The sequence below is a fragment of the Bos grunniens genome, chromosome 17, assembly GCF_055505025.1.
Source record: "Bos grunniens cultivar Pamir isolate PY7600 chromosome 17, Bosgru_T2T1.0, whole genome shotgun sequence".
NCBI classification, from domain to species: Eukaryota; Metazoa; Chordata; class Mammalia; order Artiodactyla; family Bovidae; genus Bos; species Bos grunniens.
In genome coordinates, this window is record NC_141181.1 from 62,898,497 (window position 1) to 62,921,634 (window position 23,138).

The 23,138-nt window shown below is 52.4% G+C and overlaps 1 protein-coding gene and 1 long non-coding RNA gene across 4 annotated transcripts in view; both read right to left on the reverse strand.

Moving 5' to 3' along the window:
• Window positions 1-246: 246 nt before the first annotated feature.
• On the reverse strand, window positions 247-5,352 carry LOC147355574 (uncharacterized). The gene is made up of 4 exons (XR_015144648.1): window positions 4,265-5,352; window positions 2,221-2,381; window positions 1,330-1,436; window positions 247-722 (listed from the first exon to the last, which is right to left on the reverse strand). It is a non-coding gene; the product is annotated as an uncharacterized LOC147355574 (long non-coding RNA).
• A 3,763-nt stretch (window positions 5,353-9,115) lies between these two features.
• GCN1 (GCN1 activator of EIF2AK4) overlaps window positions 9,116-23,138 on the reverse strand; it is a 55,178-nt gene continuing 41,155 nt past the window's right edge. For 2 of the 3 annotated variants that reach the window (XM_086348227.1, XM_086348226.1), the window contains exons 43-58: window positions 22,083-22,200; window positions 21,754-21,969; window positions 20,564-20,728; window positions 18,681-18,842; window positions 18,356-18,448; window positions 18,020-18,163; window positions 17,659-17,928; window positions 17,340-17,453; window positions 16,667-16,897; window positions 14,904-15,097; window positions 14,676-14,790; window positions 12,770-12,866; window positions 12,286-12,434; window positions 11,774-11,881; window positions 10,363-10,581; window positions 9,116-9,829 (exon numbers count right to left, since the gene is read on the reverse strand). In XM_086348227.1, the coding sequence (XP_086204353.1) occupies window positions 9,704-9,829; window positions 10,363-10,581; window positions 11,774-11,881; window positions 12,286-12,434; window positions 12,770-12,866; window positions 14,676-14,790; window positions 14,904-15,097; window positions 16,667-16,897; window positions 17,340-17,453; window positions 17,659-17,928; window positions 18,020-18,163; window positions 18,356-18,448; window positions 18,681-18,842; window positions 20,564-20,728; window positions 21,754-21,969; window positions 22,083-22,200 (2,521 nt within the window). In that variant the 3' untranslated portion in view covers window positions 9,116-9,703. Of the gene's footprint in view, window positions 9,830-10,362; window positions 10,582-10,885; window positions 11,095-11,773; window positions 11,882-12,285; window positions 12,435-12,769; window positions 12,867-14,675; window positions 14,791-14,903; window positions 15,098-16,666; window positions 16,898-17,339; window positions 17,454-17,658; window positions 17,929-18,019; window positions 18,164-18,355; window positions 18,449-18,680; window positions 18,843-20,563; window positions 20,729-21,753; window positions 21,970-22,082; window positions 22,201-23,138 lie in introns of all 3 variants that reach the window. The other variant, XR_015144644.1, reaches the window with a different exon arrangement.

Sequence of the window (23,138 nt, forward strand, 5' to 3'; positions counted from 1 at the left end):
GCTTCAGTTGCACCGCACCTACAGATAAAACTTCTGCAGATTGTGTGGTAGGAAGACCTGGGCCGCCGACGTTAATCGGTATTCAGGTTATTATCAGCCCTAGGGTGGGTTCGTTGGGTTTTTTTTCCGGGTTTAAATTCCTACCTGCACTAAAAATAGGTTGCGCCTACTGCCATCCTCCTTTGTAGAATTGCAGGGGGAAAATGTAAGTTACTGCTGAGTTCTGTATAGCTCTGTCCTTTTCTAATCAAGTACTTGCTAGATATTTCTTCTTGTTTTCCCAAACTTATTTTGACTTTATACAAAGTAATGCCTGTGGAGTTTTTTTTTTTTAATGTACAGAAGCTTACCAGAAAGTACAAGTTACCATTTACCCCCTCAGACCCACCCCCTCACAAGTTACTAAGTTTCTTGATACCTTAAAATGGTTAACAAATATTTGTTGAATGAATAAATGTCTTTCAATGAATTGTCTTTGCCTGTGGAACACACATGTATGTAAATTGCCTCTTCTCTCTTAACAGCATACTTAGATCTTCTGTCATTTCACAACCACAGAGCACTCCATCATTGGCATACTATAATTTGACCACTCTGCTGTTGATAGGCATTCACGTTTACAATCTCTTATGATAAACAGTGTTGCAGGGAAGATCCTTGAGTAGCACATGGGGTGTCTTGACTCAAGCTTTAAGTTGTTTTTCCGGGAGCTGAGAATCGGCCTGGTGATGACCAAAGAACATGGGCTTAGGATTTGAAGGTACTAGCTGGGAGGGGAGCTCTTCATATGATCATTGAAACAAAATGGTCCTTCTTGCTCTGGGAAAGATTAGTGGGATCCCCTTTGATTTAGCAGTTTTAGAAAATACAAGAGAAGAAAGAAGCCTCAGTTTCCCCCAGGCAGGCACAGTCCACCCTGCCCACCTGGTGAGGCAGAAGGTTGCTCTGGATCACCACCTCAACCTGCTCTGGAATCAGACAGGCTTTGGTTCAGTTGCCAGCTTTGAAATCCTGGCACCACCCCTTAAAAGCTTTTGAGAGTCTGGAAAAATCACATCAGTGTTTCAAAGCCCCCAGTTTCCTCATAATAGTTGTGAGGATGAGAGATGTTTGCAAATCACCCGGCTCCTACAGGCATATGATAAACAGTAATAGTAATGCTGTTAAACCTGAGGTCATTTTGCACTGACTCATTCCTGCTTTGGGCCATTTGCTGTTGCAGACCTTAGCACACATACCCAGGGAGGCCTCTTGAGAGCACAGCTGTAGGATACTTTGAAGAAGTGGAGCAGAACCAGCCGTTAGGAAGCCCAGACTCCTCTGACTTACCTCCGTGTGCCTTCTAGGAGGCAATGGGTGTTAATTCCTGTGCCACAGACTCTAGGATAGAGCTTTTCCCATCCAGGAGCTTTCAGTCTCATCAGAGATAAGACACACTTGTGAGGAAAAAAAAATACAAGATGAAACAGCTGTCAGATTAGCAGACTAGACTTCAGAGGAGAGCTAGCACTTTTGATTAGAATTGGGGGAGGTGGGGGGAAGGATTTCATCCTAGAGTTCTCATGGTGGAATTGGAATTGAGAGAGCTGGGAATGGCAGGTGTGTTTTAAGAGCTGCTCTCACAGCCCTGAGGATGATGGGTGTTAGCCTTGAGGGAGAATTCCCCACGAGACAGGGTGTGTGCCTGGTTCCCCAAAGGGAAAATCTGAGCACATTTTCCTCTAGAAACATTGTTATACATGATCTAAACTACAATGCAGTGACTAGAGCTATGTTATGGTAGATAAAGTCTCTATTTAGAACAACATAAACTTTGGTGCCCCTGGAGGTAAGCAGCAGTATGTGCTGCCAATGGGAAACTTTGTTCCACTGTTCTGAAGGGCCAGCTTAGCGATGATGAGCTTTGCAACACCACCTGTTCAGACCTTACAGCAACTACAGTGGGGGGCATTGAAAGTTCCTGAGCAGAGGAGCATTATCAGAATGTTCTGGGGGGATGTTATCTGGTACAGGCACGCAGGAGGATTTTCAGTTGCAGAGCTTTAACGAAGGCTACTGCCGAAGCCCAGGTGTGACGTAACAGCAAGAAGGACCAGTACAAAATACGATATGCAAACAGTATCTACCAAATTTTTAGAAAACAGTTAGCCTGACACCTGGATCCCTTTACTAGTAAGGTAGGTATTGTGCACCTACTGGGTGCCAGCACTGAGGACCTACCAGGAGCGAAACAAAACTCCATCCTCAGGAATTTACAGTACAACTGGGGAAGATGAGGCAGTGAACATTTGAGGGCTCACAGCTGCCAGGCACTGATGGAGGAGCTGGAGAGGTGGCAGGAAATAAAGCTTTCAAGTCCCTGCTTCCATGGAGCTCACATTCTGATAGAAAATGCAAATAAACACATGTTAAAAGGAAAAACCAAAGAGAGTAAGAGGGACAGAGTATACAGAGATTTACAGGACATACAGTGATGCCCTGAAGGCAGTGGGTATATACTGTTCATTCAGTAAGTCTGGTTGTGAATGAAGAGAAATGAAGGGGCTGCTGAGAACAGTGGGGTGAATAAAGTATTTTCCAGGATAGCGTAGGTAGAGGATTGGCAGCCAGTGAACAGTAAGGATAGAGTAGTAAGAATGGGAGGAAGTTGGGTTAAGAGCACTTTAAAAAGCTCAACTGGCAGAGGAGAGTCGAGTGCTGTGGAGGCTGAGGGGAAAGGGGAGGGACCCCTGAGTGTGAGGCCTGGGTTCAGAGCCAGCAATGCCCAGGGTGGGAGGACAGATGAGGGCTAGTGCAGCAGAGGCTGGGGAGGGACCTGGGAAATCCACAGTTCAGGCTGGTCACCAGTGGAGTCTGAACTTGAACTCTCTGTTGAGGGAAAAAGCAATTGCTGCAATCAGGTAACAGGAAGTGGGTGCAGATAAGACCAGAGGGCACCACTACCCAACATGATGGTCCAGGAGGGAGGGAATAAACAGAACTGTGGTCTCTTCTCTGACGGACCTGAGAACTGGCCCGACTCCCCACCTGTACGCTGCAGGCCGAATTGGATCAAGAGACTTGGCCCTGCCCTTTGGTCGCCCCTCTTCCAGATCAAGTGGACATGAAGTCCCTAGATTGCAGGGACCATCCTGATACCCACTGGGACCTGGACATGGTGGGCACTTGGTTTCCATTCAGTTAAAGTGCAGCCACACCTAGAATTTACAGTTAGGAGCCTCAGAAATAACCTGATTGAACTTTCTCAAGTTTGCTTTCTGTGAAGTGTGGGCCAAATTTGGGGTCTCTCATTGTAACTCAAGGTCAGACCCCCTCCCATTATAAGTAGGATTTTTCTCCCATCTTCAAGATTCGATCAGAATTTTCTAACTGCGGTCTAGAGACACCAAGGCCCCCTATGAGACTCAAAGGATTTGTGAAGCTGAAACATTTTCACAAAACAGATGTCATTTGCCTTTTCCACTCATTCCTTAAGAGGGCATGGTGGAGTCTCCCAGGGCTGCACTGAGCAGACGTGAGTATCCAGGAAGTGCAGAGGCGTGCAAAAATGCAAAGCAGTGCTGCCCTCCTCAAACTTAACACTTGCTATATGGTTATCTATGCTAATGTGTAATAGATTTATTTCAGGTGAATTAATGGAGCTTCTAAAATTGACCAGTTTTGCTAAGATGGTAAGTATCAGTAGGCAAGTTGCATATAAGCAAGAGTTCTTTGGGGTCTGCCACCATTTTTCACAGTGTAAAGGAGTCTTGGGGCTGAAATATTTGAGAAACACTGTGTTAAATACTGCAGTACCCCAAGCGTCCCACTTCCCTTCTTTATGAGGGTCTAAATGGTAGTTTGTGACCCAGATGCCATCTCAACCAACTCTCAGAGCAGCTCACAGTGAACTGGTGTTTCCATGCAGACACACTCAGGAATCTCACCCAGAAATCCCACTGAGCTGATAATCTTTGGACTAGTTTTTCCAGTTTCCTAAGCTTTGTTACTATCAACACCTTCCTTCCTGCAGGGAACCCTCCTAGCAGCTCAGAACTGCCCAATGAAACAACGGGGCTCCACCTCTTCTAAAAAGTGAAACCCAGTCACTCCACAGAACCACACGCCAAGAACTTGACTTGTTTGTTAAATTCGCCTTCCAAAAGTATTTTTATAATATGACCCTGGGGCTTGGTGACCACAGTATCAAGAAATGTGGGTTTGCTTTTCCAGTTCTGCAGCCAACTGGCCACATGACCTTTGAGACGCTCCCTTCCTTCCCTACCTCAGTTTTGTTGTTGTTCAGTCATGTCTGACTCTTTGCAACTCTATGGACTGCAGCATGCCAGGCCTCCCTGTTCTCCCCATCTCCCGAAGTTTGCCCAAGTTCGTGTTCATTGCATCAATGATGCTATCCAACCATCTCATTCTCTGATGCCTCTTCTGCTCTCGATCTTTCCCGGCATCAGGGACTTTTCCAATGAGTTGTCTGTGCACATCAGATGACCAAAATACTGGAGCTTCAGCTTCAGCATCAGTCCTTCCAGTGAGTATTCAGAGTTGATTTCCCTTAAGATTGACTGATCTCCTTGCTGTCCAAGGGACTTTCAGGAGTCTTCTCCAGCACCACAGTTCGAAGGCATCAATTCTTTGGTGCTCTGCCTTCTTTATGGTCAAGCTCTCACCACCATACGTGACCACTGGGGAGACCACAACCCTGACTATATGGACCTTCGTTGGCAGAGTAATGTCTCTGCTTTTCAACACACTGTCTAGGTCATAGCTTTCCTGCCAAGAAGCACTCATTTCTTGACTTCATGGCTGCAGTCACCATCTGCAGTGATTTTAGAGCCCAAGGAGAAGAAATCTGTCACTACTTCCACCTTTTCCCCTTCTATTTGCCATCAAGTAATGGGGCCACATGCCATGATCTTAATTTTTTTTTTAATATTGAGTTTTAAGCTGGCTCTTTCACTCTTCCTTCACCCTCATCAAGAACTCTTTAGTTCCTCTTTGCTTTCTGCCATTAGAGTGGTATCATCTGCACATCTGAGGTTGTTGATGTTTCTCCCTCCTGTCTTGATTCCAGCTTATAACTCATCCAGTCCAGCATTTCTCCTCATAAAACAGGGGCTGGCTCCCAGCCTCTCCTGCTTCAGCAATGACAGGACTGCTGTCCAGCCCAGGCACAGTGAAGACCTGTCCACCTGCTTACGTGCCTCTCTTTCAGTGTTTCAGTTCAGTTCAGTCACTCAGTCATGTCCGACTCCTTGCGACCCCATGAATCGCAGCACGCCAGGCCTCCCTGTCCATCACCAACTCCCAGAGTTCACTCAAACTCATGTCCATTGAGTCAGTGATGCCATCCAGCCATTTCATCCTGTCATCCCCTTCTCCTCCTGCCCCCAATGCCTCCCAGCATCAGGGTCTTTTCCAATGAGTCAACTCTTTACATCAGGTGGCCAAAGTATTGGAGTTTCAGCTTTAGCATCAGTCCTTCCAAAGAACACCCAGGACTGATCTCCTTTAGAATGGACTGGTTGGATTTCCTTGCAGTCTAAGGGACTCTCAAGAGTCTTCTCCAACACCACAGTTCAAAAGCATCAATTCTTCGGCGCTCAGCTTTCTTCACAGTCCAACTCTCACATCCATACATGACCACAGGAAAAACCATAGCCTTGACTAGACAGAACTTTGTTGGCCAAGTAATGTCTCTGCTTTTGAATATGCTATCTAGGTTGGTCATAACTTTCCTTCCAAGAAGTAAGCGTCTTTTAATTTCACGGCTGCAGTCACCATCTGCAGTGATTTTGGAGCCCCCAAAAATAAAGTCTGACACTGTTTCCACTGTTTCCCCATCTATTTCCCATGAAGTGATGGGACCGGATGCCATGATCTTAGTTTTCTGAATGTTGAGCTTTAAGCCAACTTTTTCACTCTCCTCTTTCACTTTCATCAAGAGGCTTTTTAGTTCCTCTTCACTTTCTGTCATAAGGGTGGTGTCATTCAAACACAGTAATCAATCCGCCAGAAAGATCTGACTCTAGGTTGATGGCTTTTCAAAACTTGGGCTCAAAAACTTAGCATCTGCAAATTCTGGGCCCACGGTTACCCCCAGATCGGAGCACTAGCAGAGCACTAGGTGCCCACGGTTCACTTTTTGTCCACACACCTCGCTTTACTCACACCATCCACATGTGCAGCACCTCCTGTGGGCCCGGCCACGTAGAGGGCGTTACCTCACCCACTCCAGACAGCCTGGGGGGCTGGACTGTCACTGTCCAGACGAGGACATGTTCTGAGAGGTTAGGGGACGTGCTCTGGATGAACATGAAGCAGTCAAGTTAAGGTTTAAACCTGACTTCCAAGTCCATGCAGCTCCACCAGGTTGCTCTGTATGAGGATTTTAAAGAAACAGCTGTGTTTCCTTAAAAATATTTTAGAACCTGTTAGGCTGGTTCCTGTTTTTCCTATTGCTCTTACTTAGAAAGGCTTGGAGCAGTTAAAGACCAGTCCACACAGAACCCTAGTTAGAAGAAAAACATCCCCAACCGCCTGTCTTGTTTTGACATCCACTCAGTAAAATAATGTCCCCAAATCCCTACCAATGAAATAGTGTTGACTCTGCAGATCCCCTGCCCTCTCCCAAACCCTCCAGCATCTTGGCAGTGGGATGAAGGGAACAAGGGACTTCGTGAACCACGTCACACTCCCCTACATTTTAAAACAGTCTCAACACCAAGATTCCAGAGGCTCCCAAAGTTAAAAGGTTAAGAATGCTCAGCTTAGTTTTCTCCAGATTAGCTAAAGGCACACCATCTTGTCACTGCCCTTCTAACACATGGCAGACAAAGACAGGGGTCCCCTCTCTCACAAAAGTCTCAGAGAAGTGTCTTTTCTAACAGGAAGTGTTGGAAGTGTCCTATATACAGGGTGAGGTATGGATCAGCCTGCAGAGCCACGGGGGAAGGCCTGCGGTGGCTCAGGCCCCTGGCCAATCACCTGGAGCCGCCTCGGCACTTCACCTCGTGCACTGCAGGACAAGAGAGGCCTGCAGGACCAGTCTATAGAGTGGCACAAGACAAGGCTTGTGCCCAGCTAGCCAGCGCAGCGGGAGGAAGAGCCAGGCTAAGAACACGAGTGGCTCTGGGGACAGACTGCCACTTATGACTATCCCGTGCCTCAGTTTCCTCCTCAGGAAAAAAGTCCTAACTAGAGAACCTACTCCACAGATTGAGTGTGTTAAGTGGGGGAAAAAAAAAAGCCAAACGGCACCTGTTATAATTACTATTAACCCCTAAAGGATAACTTTAAGACATATGGGGAGCTTCCATTCCAAATTCCTCATTTTGCAGATGAGAAAACTGGCCCAGAAAGGCTGGGCGACTCCTCTGAGGCTAAACAGCCCTACGAACCACCAGGGCAGATGGCTTCATTCTCTGCTGCCAAGCTCCTTCTCCTCCAGGGTGTTCGGTCTGGGCAGCTGTTTTCAGGACCGCAGTAATTGTGGGCTGGTGGGATCCCCTTAACCTGCTCCACTGGCATGGCTGTGACAGCCCTTTGCAGCCCACTTTCAGACTCAGGGGATGCAAGTCAGTGCACTCCAGGATTCTGAGTCATCTCCGTCTGTGAATCAACCTTCATCCGTCCATCCATCCTGAATAGAGAGATCTCATTGTCCTCCAGTCTCTGAATGGGAACCCGGTGTTTCTCCTTTGAAAATGTCAGTGTGTTAGTTGCTCAGCCATGTCTGACTCTTTGTGACCCCATGGACTGTAGCTCGCCAGGCTCCTGTGTCTGTGGGATTCTCCAGGCAAGAATATTGGAGTAGGTAGCCATGCCCTTCTCCAAGGGATCTTCCTGACCCAGGGACTGAACCTGGGTCGCCTGCATTACGAGCAGATTCTTTACTGTCTGAGCCACTAGGCAGGTTTGGACTTTGCTTACTCAGAGTCCTCCAGCTGTAAGTACCATCAGGCTCTCCCGATTTCAGACTAGGGACAGCACACCAGAGGTGGACACAAGTGTCTGCTCTAAGATCCTGGAGGAAGCACTGAACACTTACCTCGGGCGCCTCAAAGAGGCTTCCCAGCCCACAACCCCTCCCTCCCATGAGAACTCCACCTGCCTCCCCAGGGCTGACCGGCAGAGGTGACTGCAGCTGCAACTGGCTTGCTGGACATATGCCCCAGGCAGCTGGGAGCCTGCCGGCAATCATCTGAATCCCAGGAGCAGAGGACAGTTACCATGGCTACCAAAGCTATAACCATTGGCTGCTTTGGCCGTGGGGACCGGCTCAGCTGTCCTCTCAAGGTCCCTTCCAGCCCTGGGACTCCACAGTTCCAACGAGCCCGTGGAGACCACGTCTGCTGCAAGAAAACAGGAAGTCCTGTGACACACAAGGCTCAGGCACCTCAGAGGTCACCTGTCTTATTCATCAGAAGTGCTGAGTCACAAGGCTTTCTACCTCCGCTGCATTATTAATAAGCAAAGCCTCGCTTTTGTGTTTTTTGGTATAGTACTTTAGGCCTTTTATAACGTAAGCTCGCTCCCACCATGTTTCATTTTTTCCCTTCCTTTTACAGCTCATACCAGAAATTTTGGTACAAGTTTTGTTCCGTATTGTGACCAGGGAAAATAGCCCAGGAACACTTGCGTCACTGGGGCCCGGAGGGGCGGGCTCCGTCAGACAGGACGCCTGGATCACGAGCCTTCTAAGAACCAGGAGGAAGGAAGTCATTCATAAAGGAGGCAGATGCTCAACTGCGACTTTGGTTTCCTCTTGCAATTCTGATTACAGGAATGTGGTTTGTTCTTATTCCACAGAAGGGAAGACTTTCTCTGTAAAACTCGACTCTCAGAAGCTGCCTACCTTTCTGAGTCAGGACAGAACAGGGAGGCGGCTGATTCAACCCCTAGGATCTCCACACAAGTGAGATCTCAGGTCTGACTGCAGCCCTCTTGAGATCCGGTGGCTGCAGGTATCTATGAGACTTCAGAGAGCAGGAGAGACGCCTAGAAATCAGAGTTGCCTGTGCTCACGGGGACAGCTGCACGCACCCTTGCCTTGCTCCTGATGCACGAAGCTTCATGTTTAGTGGATGTTCGGAGATTTTTAAAAATCTGCTTATCAAGATCAAATCAAAGCCTTTATTCAACATCCCTCCTTCAAACTACCTGCGTTTAAACCTATTCCCCTCCCCCAACTTGCAAACTACTAGGGCTGTGCGAGTTTTGTCCCTGTCACCTGATGGGTCAGATCCAGGTGAGCTGCACAATGCTGAAAAGCCACGCTGAGACACTGCACGGGCAGGCCTCTGCGGTTCTCTGCCCCCTTGGGATCTAGGCAGAGGTTGGAAGCACTGGCCCTGGAGCCAGAGCTCTGGCACAAGAGACCAGGAGGCAGACGTCTGAGCCTCACGTTCTGGACCCAGCCACGCAGAGTGGACAAGCAGCTCCTGGTGACCGCTGGGCGAGGCTCATGCGTGTGCTTTTTCTTGTCTTCTCCAAAGAAAAGAGTGAGAGATGGAGGAGGCAATTTTCAGTTGTGTGTAGGTTTGATTTAAGGCTTTGGCTGTGGTCTGTTGATACATTAAAATACTTTCTGGGAACGCCATCTCCTAAGCTCCCCATCAGAACAAATGTATTTTCAAAAATGAAAACAGTGAACAAAAAGGTGGAGCTGAAATGCTGATGCAAAGCCCAGCGGACGGGCCTGGGTCCGTCAGGTCAGGATGGTGTCGTCCACCTGCTCTGTGGAGTCAGCCTGGCCGGCCAGCTTCTTCAGAGACCTCCGGTTGCATTCATTCAGCACTTCCAAGCTGGCCACATCCAGGATCTTGCAGAGGGACTGGGGGGAGGAGGGAAACGAGGAGACAAAATGAGAAAATATGGCTTCAGCTTTCTCCAATCAAAGACAACACTGAACACGAACCCAGAACTAGAACCACTGAGGGGGACCCTGGCAAAGGAAGGAAATCGAGTGGATCCAGAGACAGCCAAGACATGCAGGCCTCACACCCCGAGCCGATGATAGAGTGGAGCCTGGAGTGCTCAGCGCTTCAAAGGTGGCTCAGCAGGCAGGGGGCTGAGGGACAGAACTCTGGGCCTCAACAGGCAGCCCTGGGAGGTCTGTTACAGGTTTGGGAGCCACCTGAGATTTTACTTGGAGGAGGAACCCTGCTGCTGAAAGGAATCTCAACACCTCAGGAATAGAGGGAGTGTTTTTAGGCACCAGACCAGATGACTACCAGATGACTATCTGCCCATCAACACTCATGCCTATGGGGTGGCAGAGTACAAGCCTTAAACACTGTCATGCAGAAGGCCCACAAGACAAGCGCCCAGAAGCTGTGGGGAGGCCCGCCAGTCCCAGGCTCCCACCTGAAACACCTCCTCTCCCTGCCTCATCTTGAGGAGGTTGACAATCGCCTGGTCGCTGTAGGCCCTGACGACGGTGTTTTTATCCTTGGTGTTGTCCAGGAGGGCCTTCAGGATGGGCTTGATGGCCTGGGGGTCCAGGGCAGGCAGCGGGTCCTTGTTTGCCCACCAGATCATCTTCTCAGCCACCAACCTGATGTCACTGGATGGGTTCTGCAGACACTGTGAAGAGGAGCGTGGGCTTTCCATCAGGCACATCCAGCCTGCTCCTCGCCACAGCCCAGGCTCTGCCCTCGTCGTGGGACCTGACCCCCTGCTCCCTCCACAGCATTCCCACTGTGAGAGGGCGGCTGGGTGTGTTCAGACCCTACCTCCTCCACGTCATCTCACACCACCCTCTCCTCGGCTCGGCACTCTCAGCCCACAAGGGCTTCCAACTTCCTCAAACACCCCACGCTGCTTCCTGCCTTGCGCCCCTGCACTGGCGGGTCCCACTACCTGGGACGTGCTTGCCCCAGATCCTCACCTGGTTGGTCCCCTCTCATCCTTCAGGCCTTGGCTCAGACGTCAGCCTTCAGGCATCTCCCCGACAGCCCTATCTAGATGAGGGCCCTCCCACAGGCTCTTTGTGTACCTCCGCCTCCAGAGATCTTGTCTGCCCCGTTCACCTCTGTACTTCAGGGTCTAGCCCGGCCAGGAGCACAGCAGGTCCTCAGTAATAAACACTGACGACAGCTGCATGCGGGGTGATACAGGCTCAGTCCAATCAGGGCCCTGTACACCCTCCTCTCTGGGTGTCTGCAGGGTGGGGACAGCAGCCGTGGGAGCCTCCCTGCTCAGAGTGAGGCCAGTGCACCAGGGCCACTGACTGCCCGGGAGCTGGTTACAAAGGCAGGGTGTAGAAAGAAAGGCGGGCTCGGCTGCATTTCTTAAAACGTAGGTTCTGGCTCTGTGTGCACACCAGCGTTCGAGCAGTATGCTCTATCACGCAGATGCTGAAGACCCCTCTGCCAGGCTCCCCAGCTTTCCCAAGCGGGTCCTGCAGCCACCAGAGCAGCCATGCCTGCTAATTACTGTCACGCCTACTAAAGGGAGGCAGGAAAGCAAAGATAAATTTGAACCCAGATCTGCCCCAAAGTTTGAAAAATTGGGGTACCTAGAAAGAATGCCTAAAATAGAGGTTCTTAACTTGATTTGGGGTCATGGATCTATGGGAGACTCTTGACAAAAAGTTGGGCCAAAAGAAAAAGTTGGGCAGTCTTCCAGAGACCATTCTGCACCCCAGCCCTACGGGCTCAGAGACCCCCCACCCCCCAGCCCTGCAGGCCACCCTCAGAGTGCCTGGAACACACGGACACACTTCCGGTGTCTTCTGGTCACAGATCCGTCTCATGAGCCAGGCTGCCCCACTCACCTTAATGAACAGGCTGGAGAGTTTGGCCGGCAACTGTCCTCCTCCGGTCTCGATGTGGTGCTTCATCAGGAAGCCCATGCCCCGGACCCCACTCACGGCGATGGGGATCTGGAAAGTGAGCAGAGAGCTAGACAGGGTGCCTCCGGCTCCCTCCTTGGGGCAGCAGGGCCATACACCATCCCTTCCCCAGGCATTTCCGGGGACCCTGGCTCTCCACCACCAGTCCCCACCCCACCCCTGACTACATCATCTCCAAGACCTTTTGACAGCTCTCATAAAGAGCTTCTGCCTGGCTATGGGGCAGGTGAACAAAGCCTGAGACACTAGTTCCCAGAAACAGAATCAGAGACTTTCTGGCCTAGAAGGGACCTCTGGATGCTCCAACCCAAACTCCTCACTATTTAGATGATGAACCTGGTGCCCAGGGAGACCAAGCACTGGTCCCAGGGCACAGGAAGTTACTGGCAAGAGTGAAATTCTGACCACCTGGTCTGGCTGCCCCAAAGCCTTACCCTGTCCGCCATGGCATTGCTGAGGATCATGTCCTGGACGTCGCTGCCATACTTGCCTACGCAGAGTCTGCCAGGAGCCACGCTCACAGCCACGGAGAGAGCCAGGCTCCGCCCATGCCGAACCATCCAGTCAATGCCAGACACGTCCGCTGGGTGGAAGGACACAGGGGGGCTGACCTGCACCGTCTACCGCCCGCGAAGCCCACCTCCACCACCTGAGACTCGTGTGTCAGCTCGGAGCCTGGTGGCAACCCCAGTCCTCACTGCACACAGACCTCCCTGCCCGAAGTGGCCGCCAAGCGGCCATCCCTCACAGGCCACTCCCAACCACAGCTGCGTCCTCGGAGCAGAGACGCTCCGGGCTGCAAGACCCCTGGAAACTCCGTTTTGACATTTCCAAGGAGAGGGTGGTCCAGCTGCCAGAAGACCCTCTAAGGGGCAGGGGAGACAGAGAGGCCCCGAAAAGTGCACACAAGAGGCCTACCCAGCAAGTACTGCTGAAGAACGGTGCTGAGCTCCTCTTCCGTCAGAAAGGCACATAGCTCCCCCAGGCACCCGGCCGAGGAGATGCGCGTGTTGTCCTGACGGGGCAGAGAAGGTAGTGAACCAGGGTGCCACCTCACATGGGCTCCACGGGCACCAGGGCGGGAGGGAGGCGGACGCCAAGTCCAGTCTTCCCTGCAGGCACACTCACTCCCACCGCCAGAGCAGGGCTGCCACTCACTGCGGCTGCCACTCGGCACCGAGTTAAAAATTACACACCCAGCACTTAACTTAATTATAGAAAACTCCAGCATGTGTGCATATGGTGATCATCATCATAATAGCAACAATAACTGTATTTACATAGCACCTTTCTTCTTACAAGCCTGAATACTTCACATTTATTATCTCAGTTACTATCAACAGCCCTGTGAGGTGGGAAGGGATGCAAGCTCTGCCCACAGTCCTCAGGGAAGGTGGTTAGAGGACCACTAGGAGCTCCACCTCAACCTCACCCCACCCCACCCCACTCCCAAACCTCTCATGTGTCCGCCTGTGTCCAGAGAGGCTCCCTGCTGCCCCAACGTTGTGTGGGTCTGTCCTGGGAAGTCAAACTGAAGCTCTAATCAGCCCAAGGCAATAGGGAAAGGCTGAGGGTTCTGTGTCAAAACCAAAGTCTCGTACATAAGCGCTTCCTGGCGGCTCTCCCTGCTGGCTCACTACAGGATGCTGTGCAGAGGATTTTGGGTTACGTGCTATAATATTCGAAGTGCCAACTTGGCGTGCCTCTCCCAAACAAAACAACCAAAGAACCAACCAGGGCCTCAAGGGCCCATGGGGAGGCATGAGCCAGGCCGGCACCCTGGACTGCCACCTCTGATCCAGCTGAAGTTCTGAGGGGGAGGAGGGTGGCCGGCCGGCAGTCTGGGCCTCTGAGCTCCCAGGTGTCACGCGAGGCTAAAGCTGGCTCTCTCTGACACAACACCCACTCTCTCAAAGGAGTCTATTTTAAGCTCCATTGTGGTGAAATGCAAATTGGTTTGCGTACTAACTTTTGCTTGCACTGTGAGTGGCCCTATAAAACCCTGACAGACCGTGACCAAAAGAAGGCAGAGGCTCCCTTCTGTGCCACAAAAGGCCGGGGCCTCAGCTGCAGGGGATAACCGGCCCCGGGCATGGGCAAACGAGGTGCAGCTCTGCGCAAACCCCAAGGCCTCCCTCCAGAGATCAGCCCCACAGTGTCAATCTGGTGACATGGCAGAGAGACGTCTGTCAAAGGGGAAAGAGAAAATCCTTCTCAAAGACTCAACCGCTTTGGGGCTCACCAGGGCACAAGGCAGCCAACTGGTACTTCACAGATGCTTGCAGACTGGGCCAGGAAGGCCCTTGGGACAGAGAACCAGGAATCATGGGCTCAGTCCCAGTTCTCACTCTAACACATGGTAGGGCACGGCCCCAGGTCAGTCTGCCCCTCACAAACAGGGCTGAACACCCCCCTCTGGACAGACACCAGACACTGTTTCCTCGGGGCTGTGCCCACACTTCATTCACCTATGGGCAAGGCTCTGCACATCAGCAAATGTTTCTAGAGCCAAAAAACAAAACTCTTCATTTGACAACTGGGGAAATGAGGGGCAGAGCAGGGGAAGCGACTTAAGACTGGAGAACAAATGAACGAGACCTGGGACTTTAGAAACCTTAGGTTCCCTTACCTATATGATACGTCGTCCATATCAACACTAAGTGCCTATCTCCCTCAAGACCAGAGGTGTGGCAAACCAGAGTGACACGAATGTCGGGAGTGATGATCACTCCTGACCAGGTTCTGCTTCTCGAGGCAGAGACACCAGCCCAAGGGAAGGGAAACCAGCCCAGCCCGCGCGCCCCGCGTCCACCTGCGGCAGTACCTCGTCGTGTCCCAGCATGCTCAGCAGGAGCGAGACGATGTTTTTCCGGATGACCACATCCACTTTGGCCCCCGCTCCCTGAATCACAAACCTCAGGGCCTGCAGCATGGTGTCCCTGCAGAACCAACGTGCCCGACTCAAACCCGGCTGTCCTCCACCCACGCTCCCACTGCACAGGCAGGGCCAGGCCGCCCCAGGGCCACAGCTCTCCCCGCGCCAGCGCCTCACCTGACGCCTGGGTCCTCCATGACCCGGATGCCATTCAGCAGCTCCGTGAAAAGAGGATCCACCTTGATGTGGATGGAAATGAGCTTTCCTAGCGCATCGGCGGCCTTCAGGCGCACGCCGCGGTTAGAGTCCTGCAGGGCTTTGGTGAAGGTGGTCTGCAGCTGGGGCAGGAAGGGCTTCAGGGCGATCCCGACCTGTCAGAGAGACCCCCATCCCAGAGCCCGGCTGAAGGGGAGTGCAGGCCACAGGGCACACAGGCATGAAAACAGAGCACCCCAAACCTGCGGGGCTCCACATTCAGGCTAGGAGTAGAGGCGCCACAAGATGGGGGAGCCCAGCACAGAGGGTCCCCTCAGCCTCCTCTTCTGCTTCCAGCTTCCCACGGGCGGGGAACCATCCGCTCAGCTTAGGGGAGTTCTGCCCACGTGGACAAGTGACTCGAAACCCCCGGCTCTGAATACATTACAGAGCGGGCCAGCAGACCTGTCAGTACCGTGGAAGAACATTCTGCAAAGGCAGATAAACAGGTCAGGTGCCACCTACTGCACACAATCCTACAGAACAGGTGGCTTCGGGAGGTCATCCCTGTACACATGTGCACCTATGCACTGACAATCCAGTCTGAGTCCTGACCACGTACAGGAAAAGACGCACGTCTGTGACAAACTACAGATGGGTCCCAGAGGAAAGATCTACTCAAGGCTAAAAGGGAAGGAAAAAGAAGCTGTTTGGAGGCTCAATGCCATTTACGGTCTAGAGACACTGGGGTTGGGGCTGCAGGCTGCTGGGAGGCGGACCACAGAATAAAGCCAGCAAAGCTGCGGTGAGAGCCACCTGCCCACGGTGACACCTGGCTCACAGCCTGTGGGACAAACTCCAGGAGGGAAAGGTTCCATCTGGACACAGAATTCACACACACACACACACACACACAAACGGCACAGAATGGAAGATAAAGATGATACTTTAAATAAAAAGAAAAAAGAAAAAACAATTTCCAACAGAACGAGGCTGATGCTCAGTCCCATTTTTTAGCTGGGAAGTTGCTCCCCCACACTTTTCTCACAGAAGGAAAAGAGCTACCACTCTCTTAAGCTTTTGTTTCCAAACCACAAGTAACAATTTTTTTTAACAAAATAAATCTTGGCTGTTTATAACTCTCTAGCCTAAAGGCTTTAATTATTGGCCTGTAAAGTATCAGAAATAGTTAATGTGTTGCTTCACTTCTGACACTTTGGGCAAAAACTGAAGTTACTGCAGTTGCTCTTGGACTTCCTTTGCGTTCTCTCCTCATATTCTCTTCATCTCTCTTTATAAGGTAGTCATAAAGATGGGAAATGTATGTGAACAAAGTTTCTATTGTACTCACATGGCCCTGGATTTTGTCCTTTGAATCAACCACTTCTAATAAAAGCGATTATCAGACACACACACGCTGGCGTGTTGAGTTAGAACGTGTCATCAGATGTTATTTCACCTGAGCCCCTATCTCTCAGCCCTTTGAGAGACGAGCAGTGTTGTACCCTCAAAACACAAGTGAAGGAGCAGACTCTGAGGTCATTCTGGCCACACATCTGCCAAGTGGTGGACCTGGACTTGACCATGTGTGGTGAGTCTAGAGACCAAGGTCTTTGCTCCCTCTGCTCTGCCGACTCCCAAGCAGAGCTGTCACTCTGCCTGCACAGCACAGTGGGTGCCGGTCTCCTGTGCACAGATCTGTGCTCTAAGATCCGCGTGGACCAAGTGAACCTGTCAGTCCTCACCTTGGCCAGCAAGAGGCTGAGTGTCTCGAGCAGAGCCGCCTTCACGTTCCAGCTGAACCGGTCCCCCAGGATGCGAATCAGAGGGCCAGTGATGTTGACCACGGATGGCCGCAGGGCGTCCGCCGAGGTCAGGCGGATCACCAAGCCTAACGCTTTGGCGGCTTCCTCCTTCTGTTCCGGGCTGCCAGTCAGGACCCCCTCCCGCAGCACTGGAAGGATGGACGTTACCCCCTGACAAGAGAACCACACCTGAGAGTCAAATTGCAAAGGTTCTGGGCCCGGGTGTCCCCGACCCGAAGCCAGGAGCTTCTGTCAGCCACCCTCTCTTCAACTCTGTGAGCGACCGAGTCGGGTGGCCAGGGTCGTGGCCTGAGGGTGCTGGCTGGGGAACAGTCTCCTCGACTTGACAGTGATGAGAGCAGAGTCCCTGCAGCCCTGTCACTCATCTGCTCTGAGGTGGCCTCCACAGCTGAAACTGGAGGTGGTGAACTCTGACCCTGTCCCCGCAGGGCCACCATGGGGAAGAAACACGCTGTCCGTGGAGGTGTGCAACAGCACCTAGAGCACTACATGGAGTAACATGCAGCTGCTCCAGCAGCCCCAGCGCTGGCGACCCAGGGAAGGCAGAGGAGGGCCACAAGCCCACAGGGCCCTGTCCAGGGCCGTGGCTCACCTTCTTCGGGAGGCAGAAGCCTGGCACGTGCTCGCCTCTGCTCTCATTTCCTATGAACCGGATTTCCTTGTGCAGTTCCTCAATGAGGGCCAGCTGGTTGCCCGCATCCAGTTTCTGTGGGACACCGGGGAAAAGCAAAGAGGATGTCAGGGTTCAAGTCAAGCCCTCTCAAGACAGCAGGAGGAAGGAAAGGAAGGGGGTGGGCGGGAGTACAGGTAAGACTGGCCACGCATGGACAGATGCTGAAGCTGGCTGACAGCACCTAGTCTTAGAAACGCCTGGAACTGTCTTCACCAGAGGTGGTCCAGCAGCCCCTCACCTTGGTGATGGCATTCAGGGCGTCCCAGCTCTCCTCCAGAACCACGGGGCTGGAGTCGTTGAAGAGGCGGATCAGGCCTGAGACCAGGCTCCGCAGGTGGCTAGTGTAGTCCGCCTTGGAGCGTGAGCAGTAGATGTTGAGGATGATGGCCGCGGCCTGCCTCATGCCCACCTCAGGGCTGCGGGTGGCTTCCAACAGGTCCTCGATGATGATCCGGTGCCCGGTGTCGTCCTCCACGGACAGGATCACGGCCTGACAGTTGGCCATCTCCTAAAAGCACAGGCGACACCTCAGCTGAGCACACGCCTCCAGGATGGGACAGGACATGGATAGAGTCCGCAGGGGTGACTGTGCCCCTCACCAGCTGCTCGTCTGGAGTCCCCAGCTTCTCCTTCAGGGCCAACATGACCGCCGGGAGGATCACGCCAAGATGACGTGTCAGGGCATCACCCGCCACAGATGAAAGGAAAGCCAGCACCCGGGTGTTGACGGGCGGGGTCGTCAGCTGCAGGACGATGAACATCAGCTTAGTGGGGCCTGCCCATGCCAGCTGCAGTGCTGGGCTCTGGGAGATCCTGTCCCATTGCAGAGTCGCCGGCCTCCCCCAGCATCCAGGTTCAGAGCTGGTCATCACGTAGACCTGGTGACGTGGCTGTGGCTGCTGGGCCAGACAGGGTTGCCATGTGTGGGGACTTACCTTGGGCACGAGGTAGGGCAGCACCACACGACTCTTGATGGCCATCACCTGCTTCAGACCATCCAAGGCAAACTCGGACAACTCCTCGTCATCCTGCAGAGGGGCATGGGGTGACGTCTGGGAGCCGCTCTTCTCCCCGCCTCCGCAGTCTGGACCTCCCTGGCCCCGACACCCCCCACCTGACCCCCAAGAGAGTCAATGCCATCCTGTGCACCCACTCCCTCTGGAGCCTGCACTGGCTGCCTTGGCAAGAGTCAGCCCTGGCGTGCGGCCTCCACGGAGATGGTGGAACCCCTCCTGACAGGGGTGAGGCGGAGCCACTCACCAGCTGCTTCAGTAAAAACGGGAGGATGTCCTCCAGGGCCTGGTGGCCGATGGTGGAGTGCAGCTGCTCAAACGTCTTGGCCGCCGCCTCTCTGACCTCCTCCAGCGGGTCACACAAAGCCTTCCTCGCCGTGGGCACGAGGGACTCGGAGAAATACAGCACCTGCAACAGCATGAGAGTGCGGAACCTGACGTGGTGGAGGGAGGGGAAGTCAGCGGGGGATGGGGGTGGTGAGGACCTCTGGCCTAGACAGGCTTCCTGGACTCTTGCCGGGTCTAGACTTTTCACTCAGCTGGTTTCTGTGGAAATGCACAAGTATGAGAAAGCAGAGAGGATTTGCGATCTGCCCCTAAGGAGCCTTCCCCCAGTGGTGGTTGTTTTGTTGCTAAGTCATGTCTGACTCTTTAGACTCCCTGGACTGCAATCCGCCAGGCTCTTCTGTCCATGGGATTCTCCAGGCAAGAACACTGGAGTGGGTTGCCACTGCCTTCCCCAGGGATATTCCCGAGAAGGAATGGAACCTGCATCTCTGTGTTGCATTGTAGGCAGATTCTTCACCAACTGAGCCATGGACTTAACAGTTAATAGTCTTGATTTTCTTTGGCAAGTTCCCCAGATACTCTGGTCTCTCATGGGAATGCCAAACTCCTTCCCACTGTGAGGCCCCAAGTGACCTGGCCTCCACTCCCCAGGCTCCTTTGTTCATCCTCTTGGGAAACTCCAAGTCCTTCTTCAAGTCTCAACTCAAATACCTGGTCCCTTATGAAGTCTCTGGGTCTACAGTGGGGCCAACAACTGCTCTGTGCACTCCGTAACCAATTTCACCAAAGCAACGCCCCTCCATGAATCTAAGGACTGAATCTGAATATGGTGGCCATGTCATGGGCAGGGCCTCAGGCTTTGGGGCACTACCTACTTAATTAATCACAGTCCCATTTGATGACAGAATTTACCTTTGTTCTTTGAAAAACGCAACTATAAAAACCCCAAATGGCACACATGTACTGACACATGCAGGAGAAGAATCAGATGAGGCTGTTCAGGCTGAGCAACTGGCCACGTGCTTGCATCTCTGACCCGCTATCCACTCATCGCTTTGGCGCTTTCATCCCAATCTAGAGCTCTATGCCTATGCTCAACCTACTCAATTAGAAAAAGTAGGGTCGGTGAAAGACTCCAACCCCCCTTGACTGCTGCCATATGGAAACAATCTCACTGCTGGAGACGACGCGTTTCCACCCACTGGGTGCTCACTCTCATCTACTCCACGCCTTCCTGCTCCCCGCCACCCTCCACCTCTCACACACATGCACCTCCCTTCACGGCTAAGCACACCACACACGTGAACTGAACTGATGCACTGACGCAAAAGGATTAATCTGAAGCCACCTCAGGAGTGCTGAGAGAAAGACCACTTCAATCTCCAAAAGCCACCCCGCCCCTAAATTGCTGAGTTCTTAGCCTGTAAACTGATGGGAAAGCTGAGAGGTGAGAAAGCCCAGGGCGCTGTGGCCCCATCAGCACCTCACTGTCCACAGCACCCTCTGGAGTGAGGCTGGCGTGTCCCTGAGGGTGCAGTGTTGTTAATGGAGCAGCTTCTCCTGGAGCCCTCACCCCCTGGCCCTCTGAGGTGGGTAGGGGGCAGGCCTGCAGGCCCTGAGGACATGCTCACAGCATCCCACCCCCCCAGGCCCTCTGAGAGGGGGTGGGGGGCAGGCCTGCGGGCCCTGAGGACATGCTCACCGCATCCCAACACCCTGGCCCTCTGAGGTGGGTAGGGGGCAGGCCTGCAGGCCCTGAGGACATGCTCACAGCATCCCACCCCCCCAGGCCCTCTGAGAGGGGGTGGGGGGCAGGCCTGCAGGCCCTGAGGACATGCTCACCGCATCCCGGCTGGTGGACTTCATGATCTCGCTCAGCCCGATGCACACGCCCTGCCTCTCGTCACTCTTGGGAGATCTCAGGCCTTCCTCCAGGATGGGGATGATCTCCGGCAGGATTTTCTCCCCTAACTTCCGGACGAGATCTCCCAGCGTCCTGGCTGCAATCTGCCGAGCAGAGCTCAAGTTAGGACAGACTCCCTGCAGACCCCGGGACACCCAGTGGGCCACTCCAGAATGAGGGCCCCAGGACCTCCCAGATGTTATTGGAGCCAGACTTAACTTTCCCCAACCCTCTATCCTGTGAAAAGCCCCCAGGGTACTTGCAAAACACCACAAAATAAAATTCTCTCTGCATCACACATGCCTACTCAGCTTAAAGAGTCAGCACCTTATGGACGAACAAGAAACTCAACACGTGTTGTCCAGTTGAGGGCTGATATCCCTGGATTGAAAACTGTGGCCTGGAAGTCACTTAACCCTCATGATCTTGCCCAGGAAAGGAGAGCTGGGTTTGTAATCACAACTTTCAGGGAAAAAGACCCATCTCCTCTGAGGCCGTGTGCAAACCCTTGTTCAGAGCCAATTATGCATTCTGTTTGCCAGGGACGGGGGTTGGGAGTGGATTGTCAGAAGTGATCATTGGCCCTGGGGGCCCTCCTCCAGCTGCCCTGGCCTTTGCTTAGCCCCTGCTCTGGGCAAATTCCTTGCCCACCTCAAGGCTTGTGCGTGTCCAGTCCTGGTATCTCAACCACTGGTCCTTTGGTCCCAAACAGTCTTTCATCACCTCCTCACCTGCTAATGCTCACTCACCGTCCGTCTTCAAACATCATTTCTTCTGAGAAGCCTTCCCTGAGCCCCTAGTTGGCTGACCTGGTACACGCACTGGCAGTGCCGTGTAGCACTCGCCATAGCTGCATTTCCCACTTGTTTGTGTAACTGTTTGATTAATATCCGTTTCCTCTGCCAGACAGCAGCTCCACAAGGCTGCTTTTCTTCTCTACAAGGTCCTAAGCCTCCACTTAGCACATGGTAGGTGCTTAAGAAATATTTCTTAAATAACTAAGTAAATAAAAGTTCCCCTGCTAGATGGTGGACCCCACTGTTCTCCCATTCTCTGCAGACCCAGCTTTCTAGCCTCTGAAAGGAGGCATCAGGGCTATGTGGTCAGAAGCCAGGCCCGGGACACTTACTGTTCTCTTATCCGCGCATGTGCTGGCCAGGAAACCCAGCAGGAGCCCAAAAAGGGTGGGAAGGATCTCACGCAAGGTGCGGGGGGTGTTAGAGACCACAATCTTCCAGACGTGCAGGGAGGCCTGCCGCACCACCAGCTGGGTGTCCGAGCGGCCCATGTACAGCCCCGCCAACACCCGGTTCCGCCGATCTACCCCCAGGGCGGTGATAATCGCCTGCAGTGGCAGAAGGGAGCCCAGAATGAGAGGTGGTGAAGCCTCCACGGTGTGAGTGCCAGGGAGTCTCCCCACCAGTAGCAGAGGGAGGAAGGTCAACTGGGGCTGTGCACCTTGTTGGACTGCGCGGTTCCAAAGTTGTCATCCTCTGAGGCAGTTTCTGTGGTCATCTTCCCAGTGACTCCTGAGATGTGGAACAGGAGATCGCCAAGGAGCTGAACAGAGCTGAACCTGAGAAGGAGGCCAAGAACAGAGTCGTAAGGGTGCAGAAGGAAGTCTCAGCCAAGCACCAGCCAGAAAAAGAGACTGAAAGGAAACGAACCCCAAACACTGGTGGTGGTTCTCTTAGAACAGGAGAGGTCACAAATTATAGTCATTTCTCGACAGTCTCCCACGTATGTTCCTTCCAAGTTTTGTACTAATGAACGTTACTTTAATAATGGAAAAGAACAAACTATTTTTAAAAGTGGATACAAATATTTCTATAATAAAAGTTATTAAAGAGAGAGAGAACACAGAGGAAAGTATGAACAGGGAATCCAGGAATGCAGATCATCAGGATGTAGGACGTAAGGAGAGGCCTAGGAGAAACTGTTTCTCTTTGAATGAATGAGTATAAAACTAACAGTTGTATTCAAACTGAAAATTCAATTAATACAAACAAATAGAAAGAAAGAGAGGGTAAACAAGCGCCCAGACTGCCAGCACCCAAGCAACCGCTCCGACACTCCGGTGACAGCCTGTACACATCAATCACCCTGTACACAGACACTCCTCCCACACACAGGATGTGCAAAGTGGGCCTGCACAGGACCTGGCCACGGCCCGCACCGCCCCACCCGGCAACAGAAGGCTGAGGAGCGTCCTGTGTCAGCGGACGCCGTCCTCACACCATTCTTCATAATGGCCGGGTCAAAGTTCAAGGTGTGGACACGCTACCCAACTTTTTCGAACCTACCCCCAGGTTTTCAAATGGTAAGCAGTATCGAAACACACATCCTTCTAAATACATCTTTAAGCACTTGACTAAATATGTCCCTGAAATGAAATCCTAGAAGGAGAATCTCAAGATGAGAAAGTATTCACATTTAAAATTTTGATACAAACTGAAGGACTGAAAAGAAAGAACATCTTAGAGGAGAATCAGAATTACAGACACTGCTGTAGGA